This window comes from Scardinius erythrophthalmus (assembly GCF_964197995.2).
Source record: "Scardinius erythrophthalmus genome assembly, chromosome: 4".
NCBI lineage: Eukaryota > Metazoa > Chordata > Actinopteri > Cypriniformes > Leuciscidae > Scardinius > Scardinius erythrophthalmus.
In genome coordinates this window covers 16,426,203-16,450,145 of record NC_138224.1, presented here as the reverse complement: position 1 = coordinate 16,450,145, position 23,943 = coordinate 16,426,203, and the positions used below count along the sequence as shown (strand labels likewise).

The window sequence follows — 23,943 nt, the reverse complement described above, 5'->3', positions numbered from 1 at the left end:
ATTTGTTTGCTGAGTAACATTTTTGTCCTCTTATTTCCAATGAGTATAACATTTTACATAAAATCACAGCTTAAATGAATGGACGAGCTACACACTTATTAGCTGAGGTGTGTTTCCATTTCTTAAAAAGGGTTTTTAAAGGTGGGAGTTGATGAACAGACATATTTGGTTACATTTCACTTGCATATAGTGAGATACTATTATTAAACAGACAGTTATTATGTAATTGTGCCAACTGAGATTACTAAGCACTTACTTAGGAAAAGAAAATTGTATTGTCTTCTATTTACATTCTGCAAAATAGTTAATTATTATACGAACCACTGGAGTCAAATAAAAACTGAGTAATACAGATATCTCCACTTATATTTAATTATATTATTACATGGGCCTACGTCTAATAGCCTTTTTTACTCTAATTACAGGAGTATTAACAGTAATATTATTACATTTTTATTATATAATACATACTTGCCTTTCTGCTTTTATGTTAATTGTGTTTTTATTTTATTATGATTGTTTTTATTATTTTGCAATAGCATCTACTTTTCCCGTGACACTGTGCCAACTCTAAACATATTTGCATATACTGTAGACAGCCTTTTTTTTTCTTTACTGCCCCATAAAGATGACGTTATGCTGCAGATCCGGGGCTGACGTCGCTCGCTCTCGCGATATCTCGGCGTAACCAGGTTTGTGAGCCTAAACCCCCCTCCCCTCTCCCGTGCCGTGCCGTCCCCTCCCACGCCCCAGCGCGCTGTGTTGGGATAGTGGCAGTATAAAGTATATCTTCCATTCGAGACAGATAAGAAGCGCCAGGCTAGAGGGGATGAAGATGGCGGACGCCAAGCAGAAAAGGAACGAACAGTTGAAGCGCTGGATAGGCTCGGAGACGGACCTTGAGCCGCCCGTCCTGAAGAAGAAGAAGACGAAGGTGAAGTTCGACGATGGCGCCGTGTTTCTGGCCGCCTGCTCGAGCGGCGATACGGAGGAGGTGCTGCGAATGCTCGACCGCGGCGCGGACATCAACTACGCCAATGTGGACGGACTCACCGCTCTGCACCAGGTAAGAGCGCCTCAGAGGTGGCGGTTGTGCACAGATCCGTGTACGAGGACGGCTTGCTCTCTGGCAGTGTTTACTCAGCCCAACACCACCACCATCATCATCATCACGATCTTCGTCGGGCCGTTTTGCGGAACCCCGTAGCCGCTGAAGCTAATTGGGCTGTGATCGAAACAGATATTTGCTTTTTATGCGCACTGTGCTGGATAGATGATCCTGGAATAAACGTATTTGTGTGTAAAAGAGTGTGTGAATGCAGGAAGAGGACTGTCTGAGTGATTGTCGGGTGTGTGTGTATGTGTTAGCTGCTGGTTAGCCTGTTAGCCGCTCAGCTCATAGATCAGTGCATACAGAAGATGATCTACAGCACAATGACACTTAAATCTGTTAATAAAGGCGTCGGATGAATGTGCATGGGGGTTATTCTATATATAAGTACTGATCCGACTCGTAAATGTGTTTTGATCTGCTAGTCACCATTGAAATAACGCTGAGAAGGTGCTTAGCAACCAGTTAGCACGGCGGTGTATTTGGAAAGAGGCTGCCCTGTGTTGACACGTATGTTGCGTTACAGATTATTGACCGAAATTGTGGCATTTGTGGAGAAAGACCGTCTACATTATGATTTCTGTGCGGGAGATGTAATGATATAAAATACGACTGCGAGGGAGCGCAAAAGCAGTCAAAATGCAGTTAATTCGCGAACGAAAAAACGAATAATTCGCTCAGAAAATAAAATGTTCATTGACTCATTATCATGTTCTTCCAGAGCCGTATGCATTTCTTACGTATGTAAAGCAAAAGATGATTTTTGGCGGAATGACAGCTCCATTCACCGTTCACTTTCACTGCAGCTTTTTATCGTACAATGAATGGACACGAGCGGCGACTGGCGCTGTCACTGATTAAAATTCTTCTTAACATTTAGATTTGCCTTCCGCATTCGAAGGAAAGTCAGAAAGTTTCGAAACATGCTAAAATTGAGTAAATAATGACAGACTTTTTGTTTAGTGAACTGTCTCTTTAAGACGTAGGCTAGTTTCTTTGGCTTGACTGTAAACATCCGTGAAAGATGTCACTTTAGTTTAGTTTTTCCATTTAGGACTGATTTAGGCGCAAATGACTTTTGCAAAGAATTACGTGTGGCAAAAGTTAACCAATAGAGTTTTTTTTAGGCCATTTGATCCTATTTTCCTGTTACCGTTCATATAGGCTCAATTTAGTGAGATTTCCACTTGAAGGGATAGTTCACCCAAAAATGAAAATTCTGTCATAATTTACTCATACTGGTTAGGAACAATAAGTTGTTCCTTTAACATGTATGAATTTCTTTCTTTCTGCTGAACACAAAAGAAGATATTTTGAAGAATGTCGGTAACCAAACAGTTGATGGACCCCATTGACTTCCATAGTTGGGGGGCAAAATACAACTGTCTGGGTGCTGACATTCTTCAAAATATCTTCTTTTGTGTTCAGTAAATGATGACAGAATTTTCATTTTGGGGTAATATTTTGGATACAGACACAATCAACATGTTCACAGACAGATTTCATGTGTAAAAACATTGCAAAGCAATCCTGATGAACCTAATTCAAAGAAGCTGAGTTTTTATATTTGAACTTAAGGTTCTAGTTGTCATATAAGTGTTTAGGTCTCTATAAGCGTCTTCATTTTTAAACAGGAAAGGGTGGCATTTGAGGTTGCAAACCGTAATATCTACGGCCCTGCAATGAGTCTTCTGGGTTTGATGTATCTGTAAGTGACGGCAGGAGGTTGTCTGTACAGGCTCATGCGTTTAAAAGCACTTGCCTTTTTTTGGGCCGGTGTTCAGACACGGGGAGGAAGGAATTTGGATGCAGCTCTTGAGACCCATCCATGACTGAGTGGAGAGGCTTCTTCCTCTATTGGGTCTGCTGTGTGTGTTTATGTATGTAGACGTGTGAGGTAGCGGAGAATTTTAGCATGTGACCAGCAGGCAGTGAGTTCATAGCGAATGGTATTTGTTTTTAAACACACTGATCTTGCTGTTAAAGATGCACTGGTTTAGTTGTTCTGGAGGCATTTCGTGTATAAATGATGTACATCTTCTCTTAGCACTTTAAAATGTACTTGGTTTAACAACTGCATCAAGAAATTTGAATTTATGTGTTGACACAAATGGTTCCTGGGTGTGTTATGATAGGGGAATTGCTAATAATAAATTGCACCTCACAATATAATCGAATATACATTGAAGGATGGCTTAAAAAAGTGCATAACCTTTAAAATAGAAGAGAAAGTGCTTTCCATGTCAAATTGTATGTGTCTACTCAACCTTATTAAAGCAAATTCACCTGTAACTTGGTAATGCAACTCGTATACAATCTTTATTTTGTTTTTTTCTATGTGTTCAACAGGTAAATTGCACTTCAGCAGTTGTGTAGTATTTACAGAATTGTCAGTTCTTATAAATGTTAAGTATAAGTATGTAGTAGTATTTAGAGGACTTGACAGTTAGAAAAATATATCAGATTGTCATTAAGCAGTCATCAAATATTTGATACGTTTTAACAACTTTATTTATATTATATATTTTTATATTTATATTAAATTCTTTATTTATATTATATTATATATTTATATACATTTGGTGTGTCAATGGGAATACTAGATCTGCACATTTTAGAAAGTCTTTATGAGAATGACTGGTTGTGTAAAAAGGCCACACAATGTCGTAATTTTGATCACAGTCCCCTGAATTTAATCAAATCATATCAAGGCTGATTAATAATGATTAATTACACTTTTATTAAGTTCCCTTCTTTAAATGCATGACAATCTTTGTGCTCTGCCGGCCTCTTTAGCGAATGTTTCCCTTTTATTTATGTAACTTTAGACTTGAACTGAAAGGCAGTTTAAAATCCTCAACTTGATTAGAGATACGAGTCTGCTAAGGGGTAATTAAATGTAACAAATCATGTAAAAATAATTTTAAACTTCGAAAATTGCCGTAATATTTTAAACAACGAAGAAGATAGCATTTAAATACATTTTATAAAAATCACCTGTCAAGAATAGACAATAATTGAAAGTATTCAAATCAGGAATGTCAGAATCAGAATGTGTAGTTTGTGCATACATTTTTGTCAAAGCCAACTCGTTGAACAATGTTTACTGAACCAGCGACGTTTTTCAAGATTATTAATTATTTTCTTTAGCAAGCATTGTGACGTATTTCACTCAGTTCCCCGATCATTCCGATTCAATTTCAGCGATTGAAGAACAAAAGTATACTCGCGTGCGTTACGTATTGCGTACGTTCAGTGAAGTGATTCAGTGAGTGAGTATAAATCGAGTGAGCGTGTTATGTCGATGTTTTTAGTTCTGATATTCCAGCCAGGGGGCCAATGTTTCATAAAACACTGAAGCTTCCCCGGGTGCCGCCATTGATCAGCCGACCCCCACCTGCTGTTAGCATTCCATTGACTCCCATTCATTTTGGCGCCACTTTGACAGCGAATAACTTTACATCTGAGGCGTTTAAAGACTCCATTTGTCCATTATTTATTTCTAAAGAAACACGAAAATGTATAAAAGGCTCCATTACCTTGTATTTTACGTTATGGCCCCGTAGAAGCCGTTTGTGTAAAAATAGGCTAACGATTGCGTCATAACCATGCGACTCTCTGTCGCACAGTGGAGAAATTACCGTATGGACAGGAGGAGAAGCTTGCGCGCAATCGGGGGGACGTGGAGGCAAAATAACAAAATTATTAATCAGAATACTTAGCAAAAGTTTCTCCTGCTCCTAGCTCATGGACACCTCCTACTCACACTCTCCGTCTCTGCAAGATTCAGAAGGGAATGATTCATATTTCTCTTGGCACAGCTACTAGAAGACAGACAGGTTGCTCACGTCACATCCACGTCGTCAAGCTCAGTTTGAGTCTGCGCAGTACGCTCAGCCATCAGGAAGTGAGAGCTTCTAATTGACTTCACTTTTCTCCGTTGAATCCAATGGGGTCGCTGTGTCCATTTCTTTTACTGTCTATGATTCCAGCGGATAGCCAGCCTAAGTTTTTGACGGACGTGGTAACGTGCATAAAGGGTGAACTATGTTTGATAATTGGGTAAGTATAAATGTGCTGGAGACATTCAAAATACTTCATTATACTTATTTTAGGGGATCTGTTTCTTGGCTTAAATAAATTATGGGTTGCTCATAGATGTTTGGCTTGTCAAAAATGTTACATTCAGCTGTTGCAAATTTGTTAACTTTTGAAAATCAAGATTATTTTATAGCTGGAGAGTAGTTGTTTTGATGCTAGAAGTTTTTTTTTTTTGTCTCATTTAACAAAAATCTTTAATTTAAACCCATGAAAATGCAGATCCTGTTGTAAATAATAGTGAAAAATCACTTTTTAAACCTGCTGTTGCATTATTAAACCATTGAGGATTTGAGTCATGTGGTGTGGTTATATCTTTATTTAGACATCATTATGACAGCAAAAGTTGGTGTTTTGGTCACCCTGGGCTCTCCCAACATGACTCTAATGCCCCAAGCAGGCTCTAGAAGCAGGAAATGGACCGCTGGTTACTCACACCAGTGTTTTGACTGAGCCACAATTAGGTTTTATTCTTATTACTCATGCAAAATGATGTATGGGCTGCTAGTTTTCTCATTATTTGCCGAACTGTAAAAGAGTGTCTGACTCAATCCAGTCAGCCCACATATACTCAAGGTAGTGAAGGTAGAACAGGGACCCGTTCGGGAGCGTTTCACCGCATCTGTGCTGCCGGCGACAGGTAGTGACCTCACTTTCAGTGCGCTGCTGTGTTTATCCATGGAGGGACATGCTGTGCTGGTTCCAGTGACTTTTGTAGCAGTATGGCTGAGGTTATAAATATCACGTGCAGTCGGGCTTGCAGGCAAGAGTGCAAGAGCGCTAACTTTAGCACCCAGTCAACCCACATTCTGCACTGTTCAAGCTCATAGTTAAGAAACCTGGCACAGGCTTCTGTTCGTAGCTTGGATGTTGTGTGGATTGATGTTTTGAATCAAAAGTCATCCGCTTTGTATCAGAGCCATGACATAGTGGGTAGTTCAGGTACTCATGGCACTCGAAAGCACTTGTGCCCACAGGGGTCATGTTTGAATCTGGCTTGCATTATGTTGTTCTCTTTATTTTGCCCACAACTTACTTTGCATCTTAACTTTTGTGTTAGAAAATGCTTGAAAAAAGAATCGAAAAGATCCATAAAAGAGTGAATCTTGCAAAGCCTGTCAAGAACTGGTCCATGTCAATATTTCCCCTCCAAATTTTTTTTTTTTTTTTTTTTGCACAATGAAAATGATGCCTATTTATAAAGCCTTTGCGTTGACATAATTTAAAAGAATGTATATTATATATTTAAAAAAAATATTTTCATAATCTAGATTTTAACAGTAATATTGTATGAAGAAAATATATATTTTTTTACAACCAGTGTATTTAGATTATTTCCATAATATATTTTTGTATTAAATATATTAATAACAAACTGTATTAATTTAAAACAAATACATTTTGCATAAAAATTTAGGCTTTTTTACAACCTTTGCATTGCATAATATAATTTACAAAGTAAAAATGATAATAAATAAATTATACATAATTGCACTGTTTATTTAAATTTATTCTGATTTAATAACATTTTTTAAAAAGGTCCACATATCCATCTGGACATATTTTATAGAAATTCTCCCAGATAGGAGTGTTGGCAGAAATACGGTGCATCTTTCATGTATATAATCATTCCAGTTAACCAGTTTAAGAAAATGGTTGAATTTATCTAGTGGCTCAACAACTTTGTGGAGGCGGTATGCAAATAGAGGCGAGAAACAGCAGATTACGCCCAAGGCCTAAAGCGTTGGTGTCTGCAACACTATTCCTTAATGTTTTTCAAGGATGCGTGTTTCTACAATATCTTTCAAATGTACGGTTTACATGATATAATCTTAAAGTCTGTTCGACCTTGTATGGAAGCTGCAGCCTTTCAGTCCGAAACGTGTCATTTGCGGCATTGGTGGAATTGCTTTCTGCAGTGCTTTCATCATCGGTGAGGTCAGAGTTTAGGTAGGTTTCAGTAAGAAGGTAGGTGAAGACATGCAGTCGTCCTGTGCCTGCATTCCTGCCGTGTCTCTCACCCAGTGGAAAGACCCAGAATTCCTCAGCTGTCACTTACACCCCCAGCCAAAAAGGTCTCCACCTCAAAAGTCACATTGTTTTACTCCTCTCTGAAATAGAGGCACAATTAAGGCGCTCATTAGGGCAAAACAATAGTTCTACCATTCATTTGTGTTTTAATCTGTCATTCTGTGACAGATGTGCCACATTGTCTCTTGTTACATGAGTCTGTCTGTTCAACAGTACTTGCAAAGAGACGATGCATAAAGATGGTGTGGTATGAAGATGGATAACCTGTGAGCTGATGTGACAGCGTCCAGGAAGGGAAGCTCAAGGAAATGGTGCTACTTAAAGTGAAATTTAACATCTTGTACTCTCTATTTTAATTATTTTTTAGTCATTGTGTTCAGCCAAAAATGAAAATTGTCATTTACTGACCATCTAGCTCCAAAACGTATGACTTTCTGTTCTTCTGTGGAACACAAAAGTAGAAATTTGTACACTATAAAAGTAGTCTATATGACAGTATTCCAAGTCTTCCTGGCGAGTTCATGAGAAAAGCATCAATAGACAGATTTGTCTGATCTTTTCAGGAAATCAATTGATCCGGTTCACAAATCTGGTCTCACTGAATCAGATTGATCTGTTCAACTCACTTAATTTGGTTTTGAATGAATAACTACTTAAATGTCCATCTTTTCCTCAAATATAATTGCCCTGCGTCTGAATATTTCCCTATACAGGAGAAAAACAGTGTTTGAAATGTATGTCCGAACTCAGTCATTTTGACTTGAGTGAATGTAAACAAAATAACTATATGGTGATGAAGGCTATATTATCGTGAAATAAAATTACTCATAACGTGATATAAGATTTTGGTCATATCGCCCACCTCTACTACACACATTTATACTGTTTAGAACATACTTTTTTACGGTCGCAAACTCGCAAAGTACGTTCCTTATCAAATGTAGTAGCTACTCAGACAGTGCGTGATTCAGACACACATTTGGAATATGGAGTCATTTGGACTACTTTGATTCTTCTATTGTCATCCTTTTTGAAGGTTCAGAGTTATTCAGAATTTTTCTTTTTTTGTGGAAGAAAGGCATTCAGGTTTGTAACAACATGAGGGGGAGTAAATAATGACAGCATTTTCATGTTCGGGTGAACTATTATTTAACGTGTTTGTCATCGTTCATAGTACTGCAGTGTGATAATCTCAGCAATGTCAGCATGCATTGTGAATCCTTAGATTCCCAGCTGTGTCTTGAGCCGCCCAGTTGGAATGTCAGCTGATATCTGGTGTAGATACTCAAAGAAACACTCCTCAGGATTCTTTGCATTGTTTGTGAACCTTTGTTTGTGAGAGGTTGGTTTTTTTTCTTTACGTTGTGAGTCAGCATGGACAGCCCAGTCATTATTGGGTTGCTGTAATTGATGAATTGAGTGATTCAAAACAACAATCAAGAGAACTTGTGTTGTGCATCTTCAGTGTTTTTGGAGATTTGCCATCATCAAATTTGCTAGCTTTTTCAAGTTTTAGTGTGCCTAGATAAAACTTTTTTCCCCTCCGGAACTCCATGAGGTGACACACATTTAGATTATTCTTCACAAGAAACAACTGCACGTGGTTCCACAGGATATACTCAATAACAAAACATTTATTGGCATAAAAGAAAGGTTTAACAGGGAGCGTTGTGGGATACTACATATCACCTGATCTGAGCAGGAGATAGTTTGTATTAGGGCCTGAAATCTAAAACCAGGCCAAGGTAATTTGGACTTAAATGAACCTTAAATTAGCCTGCGTTCCTGGGAAACAAGGAGATGCTATTCTGTAAGAGCTCAGCCCTTACAAAAACTTGCCATGTCAACCATACTTTTTGCTAGAAAACTAGGGATGCACTTTATAGCAAATTACATTAGGTATTGCTATATGGCTTTGTGCAATTATCAAATAGAGAAGGCTTGGATTTTTTTATACAAATGCACCACTCTCCAGCAAAATCATCCCAATCATTTTGGAATACATTTTTTTCTCTCCCAGTTTCTAGTCTTGTGGTGAAAACTTCGGAACATACAGTACCAGTCAAAAGTTTGGAAACATTACTATTTTTAATGTTTTTGAAAGAAGTCTCTTATGCTCATCAAGCCTGCAGTTAAAAACAAAAAAAAAACAACAAAAAAAAACAGTAATATTATGAAATATTATTACAATTTAAAATAATGGTTCTCTTTTTTAATATATTTTAAAATGTAATTTATTTTTGTGATGCAAAGCTGAATTTTCATCAGCAAGTACTCCAGTCTTTGGTGTCTTAAGATCCTTCAGAAATCATTCTAATATGATGATTTGATACTCAGTTATTATCAATGATGGAAACAGTTGTGCTGTTTAATATATTTTTTTGGAATACTTTTTTCAGGATTCATTGATGAGTAAAACGTTAACAGCATTTATTCATAAAAACAGCATTTATTCAAAATAAAAACATTTCTAACAATATAAATCGTTACCATCACCTTTTATCAATTTAACGCATCCTTGTTGAATTAAAGTACTAATTTCTTTAAAAAAAAAAAGTTATTGTTCCCAAACTTTTGAACGGTAGTGTATATTGTTACAAAAGATTTCTATTCTAAATAAATACAGTTCTTTTTAACTTTTTATTCATCAAATAATCCTGAAAAAAGTATCTCAGGTTATAAAAAAAATATTAAGCAGCACAACTGTTTCCAACATTGATCATAAATCAGCATATTAGAATGATTTCTGAAGGATCTTAAGACACCAAAGACGGGAGTACTTGCTGATGAAAATTCAGCTTTGCATCACAAAAATAAATTACATTTTAAAGTATATTAAAAAAGAGAACCATTATTTTAAATTGTAATAATATTTCATAATATTACGTTTTTATTTATTTATTTTTATTTATTTTATTAACTGCAGGCTTGATGAGCATAAGAGACTTCTTTCAAAAACATTAAAAATAGTAATGTTTCCAAACTTTTGACTGGTACTGTATATGGCAGAAAAACAAATAACTCAATGTCAGTTCTACAGAATACCATATTTACCACGTAAAACCATAATAAATGAAATCGATGAATATGTAATATATCTTTCAGACAGCATAAGAAGCTTTCAGAACCTTTTTATGTCTGTAGGAAAATGTACAACTTGGTTACCATGGTAAACTTTGGTATGGCATGACACAATGTTTTGTCTTGCAAAATGTGGTAGACATTCCGTGATGACCATTTGAATTAGACTAAATTGTCTAAGATTTTTTTTCTTTTCTTTTTTCTTCCAATTTCTCTGTATTCCATTCAATTTTATTGTCGTTTCTGCTAAATCATGATATCAGTTTGGCTGATGATGGTCATAGTAATGTTATGTAAAAGGGTGATGGATTCTCTGTCGTCAGTGTATGAGCTCAGGCCTAAAGGAAATCAGCCCTGACATAAATTAGGTGTGTGGGCCATTATTTCCTCTTGGTTGGTGCAAAAAGCACGCTTTGCCGCAAGCCAAAAACTGATGTCAGTGTGTGTGCTTTGGCTTTGGCGGTACCATAATTAAGGAATTTTGGTTTTTACGAGAGAGTTAAAAGCTGAAGACAGGTCAGTGGTTTTGTGTTAAAGGTATGAAATAATTTATAGATTTAATTTAACATTGTTGGGTGGTTTATTAAATTGTTAGGCCATGCGTTTTGACATTTTCTGGTCCAGTAAGTGCAAATGTTATGATGCCATATTTGTCTTAAATAATTCATGGTAATTGTTTTTAAATTGGTTTCTGATGGGGTCCATCCCATCACCAGGTTTCTCATGCATATGTTATGGACGTGTAATTTGCATGTCACTCAATTATTCATTGTTTATTGGAAGTGGGTGGGAGTTGTCAGGATGAATCAGCATGGTAAAGGTTTTAATCAAAGGTTAGCGATCTGTTCAATTGACATGTTTATTGTGTTGGCCTTTTTCCTGTGCAATATTATGCTAAGCCGAAACTAAAATGATTCTTGGCCGTCACTATGGCGTTGTGTAGTCATCAAAGTCTGTCTACTGCTTGATTGACATGCTAATATTAGAAACCAGCACACCAACAGTTCATGTTTTACAGTTTGTAATAAGCAGGTTTGGCCCTGTCAGGCAGGCAGTGTTGAGATATTTTCAGTTGGATGTTTGAAAGGAACCCATAATCAAGGGCAGGAAGTCTGTTAAAGAAGTAAAGTTACAGCGTTGTGTCATCTGTTGTCTCTTAACACGTTGCCCGGTCTTCCATTGCATTTGGGTATCGCAGTTGGGTGGAAAAACTGTGAAGCCCAGCCTTGGTTTTGAAATTTTTGCTGGCGATGTCAATTCCTGCGTCAACTTGGTGCACAATAAAAAAACGTTGTGGGGTGGGAATCTTTAGGTGCCTCGCGATCCGATTCCGGGAGTCACAGTCTGATTCCAAAATGATTCTTGGAAACGACAGTGGGGGCAGCGGCCAAGTAATGTAGGCCTAATCGTTGTATAGCCGAACACCATGTAACACCGACTACCACAGTAAGTCTAACTCACACTTATGCACAGATGTTTTGTTCTGTCTGTTTAATCCCTTAAGATCTAACTGATTGTGTTTACGTTAATTTCGCCTCATGAAAGCATTTTGAGATTTCTTATATGCATTTAACCACTTATGCATGTCGCATACAGCCGCATGCCGCAAGCTCTCTACACAAAGCGCACATGAGCATTTGAAAAGCAGCTGTCTGTGAGTTTTGTGTTTTGAATTATATATGCCTACTAGTGTTGTCACGATACTAGAATTTCTAACTTCGATACGATACCTTAAAAAATATCGATATTCGATACCATTTTTGATACCACCACGGAGAAAAAAACTGCCACAATATTAAGGGGGTATTTTTATTTATTTAAAGCTGAATATAACAAGTCTAGAACATGACAATGAGGTAGCCTATATTTTACAAAAATGTCTTGAGTTCTATCTGTTAATATTTTTTCATTGGACCAGAGCTAACATGAGCCGTTGTATTTTTATTAATGAAATGACTTTCTTCAGAACCATATTCTGAAGTGTGCAGTGTGAAGCGCGTGTCCGCGCTATTCTCCGACATGTCCGCTTGCAGTGTGAAGCGCGTGTCCGCGCTATTCTCCGACATGCTCGCTCGCGGTGTGTTTTTAACGCGTGTCCGCGCTATTCTCCGACATGCCCGCTCGCTGTGTTCTTTATCAACCAAAGCCGGTCGTGAGGGCGCCGCACTCGCCATCTTTCCATAAACTTCGCTTTTGTTATTTAACCAGAGCCAATGAGATGAGTGCGGTCACGTGTGGTGTTTATCAACACGCCTTTGGAGAGAAGTGAAAGTGACAGCTCGGCTAGTATGGGAGTATCGATACTTCGGGACATTAGTATTGGTACCGTTCAGATATTTCCGTATCGATATTTATCGAAATTTTTTGACAACACTAATGCCTACTGCATTTCGACGATGCCTTCATAGAGCATTTCTAAGGGTGGGAGAACACTGAATTACCAGCAATTATCTGTGTTTATATGATAATGTTCTTAAATTATATTTTAATTGGGTTAATTTAGTGGCACTTTAATTGTAATTGATTTCTCTGAGCTGCCACCAAACTCTGGAATGTCCTCCATTGGTTTTGATGACTAGGCTATATGGCGAAGCAATTTCAGACAAGCGTCACTGCAGGTTCAAACTGGTTTACCTGAGTATTGCTGTTGCACAAAATTCTTTAGGAATGTTTTAGAGCCTGAAGCCCACCTTGCAGTCCACAGACACACACTGATTGCTGTCTTAACCTTTCATACACATGATTGCCAGCATTATCCAATCAACAGGTGTGTGCTGTTCTTTGATTGGCTTTCTAATTGGTTGATGCGTTGATAAGAGCCTGTTTTGTTTTGAATGTTGATTACGCTATGTCATGAATGGTAATTAGCCATTTATTTGAGAGAATCACTATTGAGTGATTGCTGCTTAATTTCATTTAGTTCAGCAACTTTTTACTGGAAATTGTCCAAAAGAATACATTGAGCATATTTGTTGTAAACCCAGTAGTTTTCAATGTCGGGGCTCGACAATAAGGACTGCCCGATGGCCTGGGGCCAGGGTAAACAACTTGGCCAATCTGGCTAGTGCTGCATCGTCACGAAAGTTTATCATTTGCACGTGTTTTTAAGCCTTGTCAATTTAAATATTCACTCAATTCAGTAATCGCGGTCTGTTTGAAAGTTTTGTGTGCGCAACAAACATCCGAAGCCCACGGCCAGAAGTTTGCATCTCAGTTAGCGTGCAAATACTGAATTGATTTATTTTACGTCGTCTTTCTCTTAACCGCACATATTCACACAAAATTGTCTTGTCAAGTACCCTCGTAAACGTAGTTTGTTAGCTATGTTTTAAGTGGTGTCTTAACTTGCTACTCCTGACTGAATAACTTTTGTAACTTTAATAAGGATTAGCTAATCTATATTTAATTTATACAGTGGTGACTATGCAGTGTTTTACTTTTGATTACTTTATTCAATTTCTGTACCTGAAAACTACTGTTAGACCAACCTGAAAGCACTGTTTATTTCATTTGTATGTTTGTTCTATTGTATTTATTTGTACTATTGCTTGTCTTATTATTTGTCGCTTTTCACATTCATACTGAACCTTTGTGGCTGTCGTGTTTTTACTCAATGCTGGCACTTTCTGTATTTGCTTGGGAAAAGTTCTATGCTGTATTTGAAATCACCCACTATACCCTCATTCACTATTCCCTAAACCAATCCACTAATTAAGTCAACTTGAGGGAGTGAATGAAAACGAGTGAGCGAATTTGGAGTGCAGTGAAAGGGATGCGGACACCATCCTCTGCCGTTGTGGGGATTCGATGCGACTCTTACAGTGCACAGGTATTCTGTAGTGGTTAGATGTAACCAAAACTAAAGTCAAGTCAACAACATGTTCAGAGACAACAGATGAAACAACGGTGCATCATGGGATTGAATGAGTGGACTCAATAATGTCCAATATTGTTTCGGACACCACTAAAAATTTGTCCTATCATTATATACGGGTATTGTGGGTGATTTTGGACACAGTCCTGGTGTTTCGGTGTACAGAATACGGTGTACAAGGAAGTTCTCAGAAAAAGCTGAGGAACCACTTGGGTCTCCCCTCAGACATGAGGCATGTCTTCTGCCCTTGGTCCAAGTGAAATGACATCAGCTTACGTTTTCCTTTGCATGCCTGTCTCTTTCTTTCTTTTTTCTCCCACCAGGCTATAAGGGCAGGGCTCTCTTGCTCCGGCTGGCCAAGAGTCTGCAGGATAGTGATAAATAGCATGCATGGATTCTTAACTGCTTACAGCTCAATTCAAGTCTGTGGTCCCACTACAAGTTTGTAAAAGAGCCAACATGGCCTGCTTCTGGCAATAACATTTAAGCATTCTAAGGAGCTGCTGCTGAATATTTTTGAGTCTAACTAATAGGGATAGGTCATAATGGTAAACTAGTCTATATCAATTTTTGTACAGTATGTGTCTAGCAGCAGTGATTTAATTAGTGTTTTAACTGTGTTAACATAGAACCTAAAAATATATCTGATTTGGGTCAGGTGAGCCCTAAACCAGCCTAATTATACAGACAACCCACTAACTAGTCAATTTTGAAAGTGTGTAGGTTTGCACATCACTAGTACCTTCTAGGGCTGCACGATAATGGATAACTGACATTTCGATATTCACTTTTGCGATTATATATTTCTATATGGAGAAATGCAGGAATGTTCACCAGATGAGTTGAATAGGTAGGCTATATTTGGAAATAAATAATCAATCTAGAATCAGTGGGGTGATTTTGTTGGGGGTGTGCAAATTTAAAAGTAATTTACAAAAGCTGGAATATATGGATAATTTTTCTTTTATTCCTTTACTTAAAAAAAAAAGTTTATAGTACAACTGTAAAATTACAATACTAATGTATTACGTCTTAATTTCTTCATTTTCATACGTTAAACCTTTGGGCTTTTGTAGATGAGTAGTGCCACTATTTATAAATGGCAGTCTGTGTGATTTCACAATCATATTAAGCCATTTTGCAATATTGATTTTATTTCGATATATTGTGCAGCCCTAGTACCTTCAATGCGTTTGCTACTCTCAGCCCATCCTCACACTCCATTTCAGGAATACATTTTGTAAATCTATCTGTTGGGATTAACTTTTATTCAGTGTTTTTGATATTGTAATGAAAGTTTTCTAAAAAGCATGTTAAAATCTCTCCCAAACCTCAAAGAGTATTAAAATAAGCGTTTCTGTGAAAAACAATGTTCTACCTGAAATTTACCCCTCTAATGTGTTTATAGAACAGTTCAAACTATTTTGGGAAGTGAGGGACCTCTTTCAAAGAGCCGAATCGGAGTGGCTTATTTACAAAAATGAGATTAACTATTTGCAGAGATCTTTAATGATGTGCCACCCATCTCTTCAAACAGTGAGAGACCGACAGCTTTTAGATGTGCTGCTAATTGCCCACTCACAAATGAAATTTGCTCTTATTGCATCACAGAGACACATCCTTATATAGATCACATTGAAGCTGCCGAAACACACACAGAATCTTTCATAATTCTCACTCTGGCTACTTGCATACTTAAATGCAAGATTTAACCCATCTGACAATACCAATTATTTTCTTTAATGCAGCAATATGTTTCTAAAATGATATAGAGATTGTATGTGGTGTCCGGTCTGTAATAGAGGTCCAATAGAGATCTCTTAGCAAATATTTTCTTTATAGTATTGCTCACAGCAGATTATGTGAAGTCCACCAGTTGTTTAGAATTTTTTGAAGTTGGTGCTGTAGCAGCTAGTGCTATAAAACTGATGAACTGATGCTATTTCTAAGAGAATGGTTTTGCATGCTGCTGAGAATCTGTTTTGCACAATGTCAGCATGCTACAACCCTTTTTGAGAAGTTGCATTATTCTTTTACACATTCCTGCAAAAACATAATACATTTAAATCCACTATTTCCCTGTACGTTTAGTTGTAAATGTTGTTTACATTTACATTGTTGTAAATTGTAGATGCAAATAGCATGACCGGGAAAAACAAAAACAGGAAATGAGAAGCCACAATGACTAACACAGCAACACCTTGTTCTTGCTATTTCACCTTGACCATGCAATTTTACTTTACACACACCATTAAATTATGTTTAGAGCTATGCAGTCAAAATGTGTGTCCCTTACTTAACACCGATAGTTGAGTCACAACAGAGGAACGTCAGCAGTGGTCAGCGTCTTAGCAATTTGCTAATGACTGTCAGCGCGTGTGGGCGTGGAACGTCATGCGGGCTGATGTGATCGTGAATTTGCGCTCTTGTCCAGATGGAGCCAATCAAATGTTTAGAGCTTGTAGCTTGCAGTCACCAGATGTCGGAATGTTTGTTTGGGTTTTACACAGATTGGAGATGAGGAATACAAGTGGACGAGGGAAAACATGTACGCAAATGTATACACTTGAATCCAAAATTGCAATGGTACAGCAGTGACTTAGGGTGAAGGTCAGCTGCTTCTGACCTTTTCCTGAGCTTTTTTTTCTTATTTGTGTGTGTTTATTAGGAGTGTTCTTTTTGTCATTTGTTTGAGTATGGTTTATCAGACAGTAATGGGTGGAGGGGGGCATTCAGTTGTGAGAGTGGAAAAGGGTGTTGAAAAAAACCCTTTGTCCGTGGAACAGGAAGTAAGTGTTTATTTTTTCATTTCCTCACCAAGGCGTTAAAAGTGATCTTCATCCACCCCTAGAGATGGCTGTAAAACACCCTCCTTTGCATGCCTGTAAACTTTTGGACCAGACTTGCATCAACCTTATGCCTACGCTCTAGGCTTGCTACGATAGTCTGTGTTACCGGTGTTCAGAAGCAACACTGGTCACATCACTTGCCCGCCGCGGCCCCCCATCCCCCACCGTCGATTTGATTTTTTTTTTTTTTTTTTTTTTTTATAAAATCATTTAGTTCAGTTAGAGAACAGACACTATTAAACTGAACGTGTCTGCTTAATAAATCGTGAGCCGAACGAGAATCGCAGCACAGATCAGCGGCAGGAGTCAGATTTCATTAATCACGAGAGTGAGGAGCTGACTGACAAGATGACTGCGGAATATTTGGTGTCAGAGCGAAATGTAAAAGCGCCTATTTAAGCGAATTTGTCATTGCACTGTTTTGTTGTGTTTTTCATTAAGAATAATAGGCTAATGAACTAACTATTCAAGCAATCCGCCCCAAATTGGCGCTAATTTGAAAGTGAAACTGAAATGCGCACGGCTGCACGTGTCCACGGGCGTGGAGCGAGCAGAATAGAGCAAGCGTTTTTCCATAGGAATTAACTGAAAACGCTGCCTTGTGCGGACGTGCCCATTTTAGTTTCACTTTCAAATTAGCGCCAATTCGGGCATATTGCTTCAATAGCCTATTATTCTTAAAGGAAAGCTCAACAACAAAACAGTGCTGCTCCACACCATTATGAATGCCCGTGCGGACGCGTGCATTTTACGTTTGTCACATGTCGATTAACTGGTGGGAAAATGTCCTCAGTCACATCCCTACTACGCACTTGATTCTATTGGGAAGGAAGTTTCACTAGGGCGTACATTAGGGGTGTCCTGTCCTGCTCCTGGAGGGCCACTTTTCTGCTGAGTTTAGCTCCAACCTGCTACAACACACTTGCCTGGGTGTTTATAGTTTTATAGACTTTGATATAGCTTGTTCATGTGTGTTTAACAAGGGTTAGAGCCCTGACAGAGAAAAATGGAAGGGTTGCCAAAAGTGGGCAACCAACATTTGTCCCTAAGAGCTGGTTCCAGTTCTTTCAGATATCAAATTCACTGTATTCCACTTGGTTTCAAAATGACCTGGACCCCCTGCCCACCTTAAAAAATACCCTATGTATTCATGTCCTCACATGTCAAATGCTCAACAACACATGCAAAATAATCATCCACTCTCCCCGAACTTCCACATGTATCCCAATGTTTTCACTCTTCCCCCTTGAAGACTTCTGAATCACCGTGAAACATTCAAAATGTCCATTCTCTTGCTCTCTCTTTCCTAGCCTCCTTCCTTCCAGTGATCTATGTCCTGTCATCGTCGACAGTAGCGCCGTCTGTGGATGAAGCCACACAGTCAGCTGGCTCTCAGCATCTCCTAACCCTCGTCTTTCAGGGACGTGTAATTAAGCAGCTCCCTGGAGCATGACCGATCATAGGCGCTGACACTGCTACAAGCCCTCAAACCTAACCGGACCCATAACGGCCCTTGACACTTCCAGAGAAATGTCACTGTTGCAAATTGTCTGCTTTATTTTTCTTCCATAGTCTAAATGCCAGGACAGGGGCAGCATTATACAAATGTACTATTCACCCTAGCAGTTTAGACGTAATACCAGCCACCAACCCCCTCTATGGCCACAGCCCAAAGAAGCACACATGGCTCTTGCCGGCTGGTATTGTTTTGGCTGCTGGGTGTAAGCTGGAGTGCAGCGTATACAATCTCTTCCTTAATTTCCCTCTACCTCTACCATGCCGTCTTTTTTTCCATGGGAATCCCAGGGCCATATATGGTCGTCAGCGGCTGGCGAGGCAAAGTAAGGCTTTTGCACTCCCCCCCCTCAAGTCCAGCTGTACCCCTTTCTATGGCCTCCTGCCGTAGAGCAGTAGTTTTTTTTTTATCCTCTTTCACTCTCACAGTGAATCTCACGAAACCTGTCGACAATATGCACATCATATTTCACCCTAAACCCCCTAATTCTCATTAGCCTACATGAATTAGAATTTTTTTTTTTAATTGATGTTTTTTATCTATATTCAGGGCTTGACATTAACTTTTTGAGGCACTTGTCCTTCGGACAAGTAAATTTATGTTTTACTTGTCCATGCACAAAAGTCACTTGTCCGGGTAAAGATTTATAATTTTATCATTTATTTATTTTTTGTGTTTTGCTAATGCAGAATTCGAAAAAAAAACATTGAAAGAATCCAAACACTATCAATATTAATAAAATTCAGTTGAAACAGTAGAAAGGAACGTGTCCCAGGAACAGAGTTCCCCTTCAACAAGAAATAAGGATCTCCAGACTCCATAATACAAAGTAATACTTTGCACACTGTTGCGCAGTGTATCACCAGACCAGAGGAAGTGGTGACTCTTGTAGGTATCCTCAGACAAGCTAGCTAGACTTACTGTATACTATATCTAAAATAATTTAATTTTTTTTTTAAAAAAAGATGCAATTTTAAAAAAGCATCTTTTGCATTTTTTGCATTTTTGCAATTTTAAAAAAGATGCACAGATTACAATTTTCTAGGCCGATTCCCGTTTTTTCATTGAGTTTGACCTGCTGATTCCGATTTTTTTTAACCACTTTACAGCACACACATATATTTATTTTTGATCTTTTCTTTAACCCTTTCACGCGTAAGTTTAAAATATTCTAACTGACACCCCACCCCCAGAGTGAGTTTTTTCAAGGCGAACGTTCCCTTTAACGTTTCCATGGCGACGCGTCACGCGAAACACCGCAGCCACAATAATACTGTATGACAGATGTCGCTTTTATTTCGCTTTTCCTTTTTTATCCAAAATATTCACAAACTTGCTTACCATGTCATCAATCAGCCTATCTGATATTCCGATTCTTAAATACGTGCAAGTGAGTGCGTTTGGTCGTTTAAAAACCTTTATAAATAATCTTGATTTATAACATGAGATGGGCGCCGCAATGTTGTCCTGTCAGTCGGATTTACTGCACGTGAATTCATCAGTTTCTCCCGAAATAAATGCAAGAACGTGGCCGGTGAACTGAGAAGAATAGAATAAACTTTACTTCCACTATGTTTGTCTGATATGAATAACACATGTCGGCAAATTATATTTGAATAGATTGTTATTGCTGCTTCCACAGACATCAGTGTGTATTTTACAAACTCCAAATGTATTGTTTTATTCGTGCTTATGTGTATTTAAATATCTGAAACCTAAAATAAACATTATGAGGTTGAAAACACTGCTTAGTTGTGATATATGACAGCGCTGAACGCGTCCGACTCTGGCTCAGCGCCAGGCAACGCGCGAAAGCACAGTTTGAATCTGGCAGTTATTCGACGTCTCAAATCGGTAAAATTAAATCTGTAAAATTATAGACGTAATGAGTGGCACATAACGTGAAGTAACATGGCATTTTATTTTGTTTGAAATTTAACTTGTCCAGTGGGACAACTAATTTTCTCTTCCACTTGTCCTACAAAAAAATCCACTTGTCCCGGACAAGCGGACAAGCCTTAATGTCGAGCCCTGTATATTTATATATCTATGTATAGTTTGTATATTGTTTTATGCTGTTGTTATGATAATTTAAATTAACAATTGTCACTTTTTTTTTTTTTTTTTTACCAATATAACCAATATTTAGACTCCAATAATTGCAGATACCGATAAACTTAATACTTGTCTAGTGGTCGATAACCAATAAATGGTGGATATTAAAAATAAATACAACAAAACAGTTTTATACTACAAACAGTCAACAGTTTTAAATACTGAATTTAGACATGGTGTTATAATGTACCGTATGCGTATAAAAAGAGCTTTTAAAGGAAACTTTGTATTAAGTAACATTAGTAGTTTGTGAAAACCTGTAGGTAATGAACTTTCATTGTCATGCACAAACACACAGCTGTTGTTACATTGTTTTGCACATCAACACCTGCACGTTTAAAGACATAGCTTACAGCAGCTGTATCTCTTTAAGTTAGTGTTAGAAGAATGCAAATTTATATTAAAATAGAAAAATGATATTCCACAATTAAATATCCAGTATACAAATACATAATGTATTTTTTTTTTTTAATTCAGTGAAGTCCATCTCCCTTTTGCCTGATAATTCTTTCTTTGTTTTAGTTGCACATGCTCTCTTTCAATGTGCTGCTGCTTTCTCTTTCTACACACACACTAACACAGCAAAGAAGGAATTCCTTTTGTGGAAGTGGTTGTGTGCTGGTGCGTTGGTGATGTAGAAAGAGGAGGCGGGGCTCTGGCTTGCTCAGGGCTCGGAGCTGTGCTGTTACTTATCTGGGAATTTCTCCAGTGGTATGATAGAGCTGGTCCCGACTGTAGCCTCGCTAGGTGGCCTCTGCAGCAGCAGAAAGCGAGCCGGCTGGGGTGGGAGCGGGTCGCCGTTTACGTCCGGCAGAGGCAGCGTTGTATCATTGCTGTTGCTTTATAAGGGAGTGAATTGGATTTCCCTTTAAAGAAAACATGTGCGTTATCTGACCTTAGACTGTATTCCCTATCTTTTGTTATTGCATGAGCTAGTGCTGGCTCATAAAAGAAGGCAGCATTATGGTTTTTCTTTAGTCGCATATGTGATATTTTTCATTTTGAACCAGCCCATTGATGGACTGTTTGGGTTTCGTTAAAGATACTCAAGAGGTTATCATGTGTTCTGCTCGGTAATAAACATTTAGAATGAGATAATCAGTTTCATGATGGCTATAGCCTGAACGTCATGTTTTAAAGATATGAGAACCCATGAAAAGAAAGTTTGCATAAGCTAACTTGGCTACCACCAGCTGAAGCTTTTTTGCTGTTTGTAAAGAAACTTGCTAAGCAAATTATGTCATGCTCTACTTAAGGACCAGAGCTAATGTACATATGAGCCTTAACCTCTGTAAATTAACATCTCTTGATGTTATATTATATAATCATATTGTCCAAAGCTTTTGGCCAAAGAATTACTATTATTTTTTTTCAGTTGGAGAATACTTTTTGGCTGGCTGTCACCACATAAAACCATTTATTTTTGCTTATACTTTTGTGGTTTACTTTTTCTGTTGAGACTAATAAGATATTTTGAAGTGTCTCCATGCTGCTGTTTTTGCAATTTGAATTTGAAGGGTACATAGTTGTCCACTTAAAAAGGGGAATGCCAAGGACGGTTGGCTCTCACACACCACCTCTTGCTTCTGGGCTTGATCGCTTTGCCAGCTGCAGACTTTTCTTAGCCAGTGAAGCAGCACACCTTTTCAGATATTCATGTGCTCTGTCAACAATGATACATTTTATAATAAATTGTAATATACAACTCGTATCAATTCTGAGTTTTTTTCTAATATGAGACAAATGTTTACTTTGAAATAAAAACATTCTTGAACTCTAGAAAATTTGGCAGCTTTCTGTTTTGTGCTTTTAGTTAACACGTGCATGCTCCTTCTAAATGTAGAAGTTTAATGCAGAATCCCTTTGTGAAAAGTAGTAGCCTAGCTATTGCAATGGTCTTTTTGACTTTGAGTTGTTTATAACATTTACTGCTAGGAATATAATGGTATAATTTTAAGCTATGAACTGTGGGAAACACCTTTGACATGGCAGCCATAAGGCTCAGCCTTCTTTGAAATGCTTTTAATTGAACACATGCTTTGCACTTTGTTTTTACACTTTTGTCTCCCCATCAAATGCTTTTTGATACAATAAATAAAAGTGCATAAGTTATGTCACTGACATATGTTGTATGTGCAAAACAAAAAAAACCCGGCTGATTATTAGTGAAGATTTTCGTCCTTGAATTTAAATAAAATTTGCTTTTATGTAGTGCTGCACGATTAATCGTATCGCAATCGCGATGTCAAGCCTACGCGATTATATGACGCAAAATGTTGCGATTTTATATTAAATAAACAAATTAGCGCTGTTAACGCACTTATTAATGCAAATGCTTTTAAACCATTCATGCACGATAATACATAAAAGAACGAGCTGCCTGTGAATGTCCTCCACACACACACACACACAGATACACGCGCCAGTATCAAGTTCTCTTTCGCGGTAGAACGAACACACATGTATGCCAAAATGAACGCGCTGCCTGTGAATCCTGACTGTGACACACAGAAAGACTCGCGCTAATATCGTGCGTGCGCACAAAACAGCATGACAGAATACAGTTCTCTTTCGAGCTTGAACGAACAATAACACACACAATTATGCCAAAATGTCTTTTTGTCGAGTGTCTTCATAACATAAGAGTAGTCTTATGATGAACATGAAGAGTTGTGATGACTCGGGAAAGAATGAGGCGCGTGTGAGATCCGCGTCTCTGACAGCGGCTGGTCTTAAAGGGATAGTACACAGTAGCCACTAATTACATCTGTCGCTAAAGTTATTCTATTTTTTTTTTTTTTTTTTTACTGATATTTACATTCCACTGCGCTACTTTTCCATTGTTTGACATTTTGTGTGAATATGTCCGTTCAAGCGTGAGAACGCGTGAAAGAGGACTTAATTCAGTATTTGCATGCTATCTGAGGCACGGCTTTCTGGGTATGTGCTTCGTATGTGTGTGAACTTCTCAAACAGCAAGTGCCGAATTTACTTCTCTTTCGCATCTTCATGTACTTGAATATTTAAATTGGCGAAGCTTAAAAACACATGCAAACGATAAACTTTTGTGGTGATGCAGCACTGGCCCGATCGGGCCAGTTCCGTCTACTGTCCTGAGCGTCGTTCACGCTGGCCCAGGGTTATCGTGCCGTCCTTATTGTCCAGCCCTGTGCTGGGTTTCTATAAATGGTTTGGTTGGACTAGGGTGAGAATTTTGTGTTGTTAACTAAAATGTCTTCATGGTACATCAGGTCTTTCTTTTCCATAA

General features: G+C 38.1%; 1 protein-coding gene across 1 annotated transcript in view; it reads left to right on the top strand.

Moving 5' to 3' along the window:
- Window positions 1–778: 778 nt before the first annotated feature.
- The window catches only part of ppp1r12a (protein phosphatase 1, regulatory subunit 12A), a 72,436-nt gene continuing 49,271 nt past the window's right edge, over window positions 779–23,943 (top strand). The window contains exon 1 of the mRNA XM_081362912.1: window positions 779–1,066. Within this exon, the coding sequence (XP_081219038.1) occupies window positions 830–1,066 (237 nt within the window). The 5' untranslated portion in view covers window positions 779–829. The remainder of the gene's footprint in view (window positions 1,067–23,943) is intronic.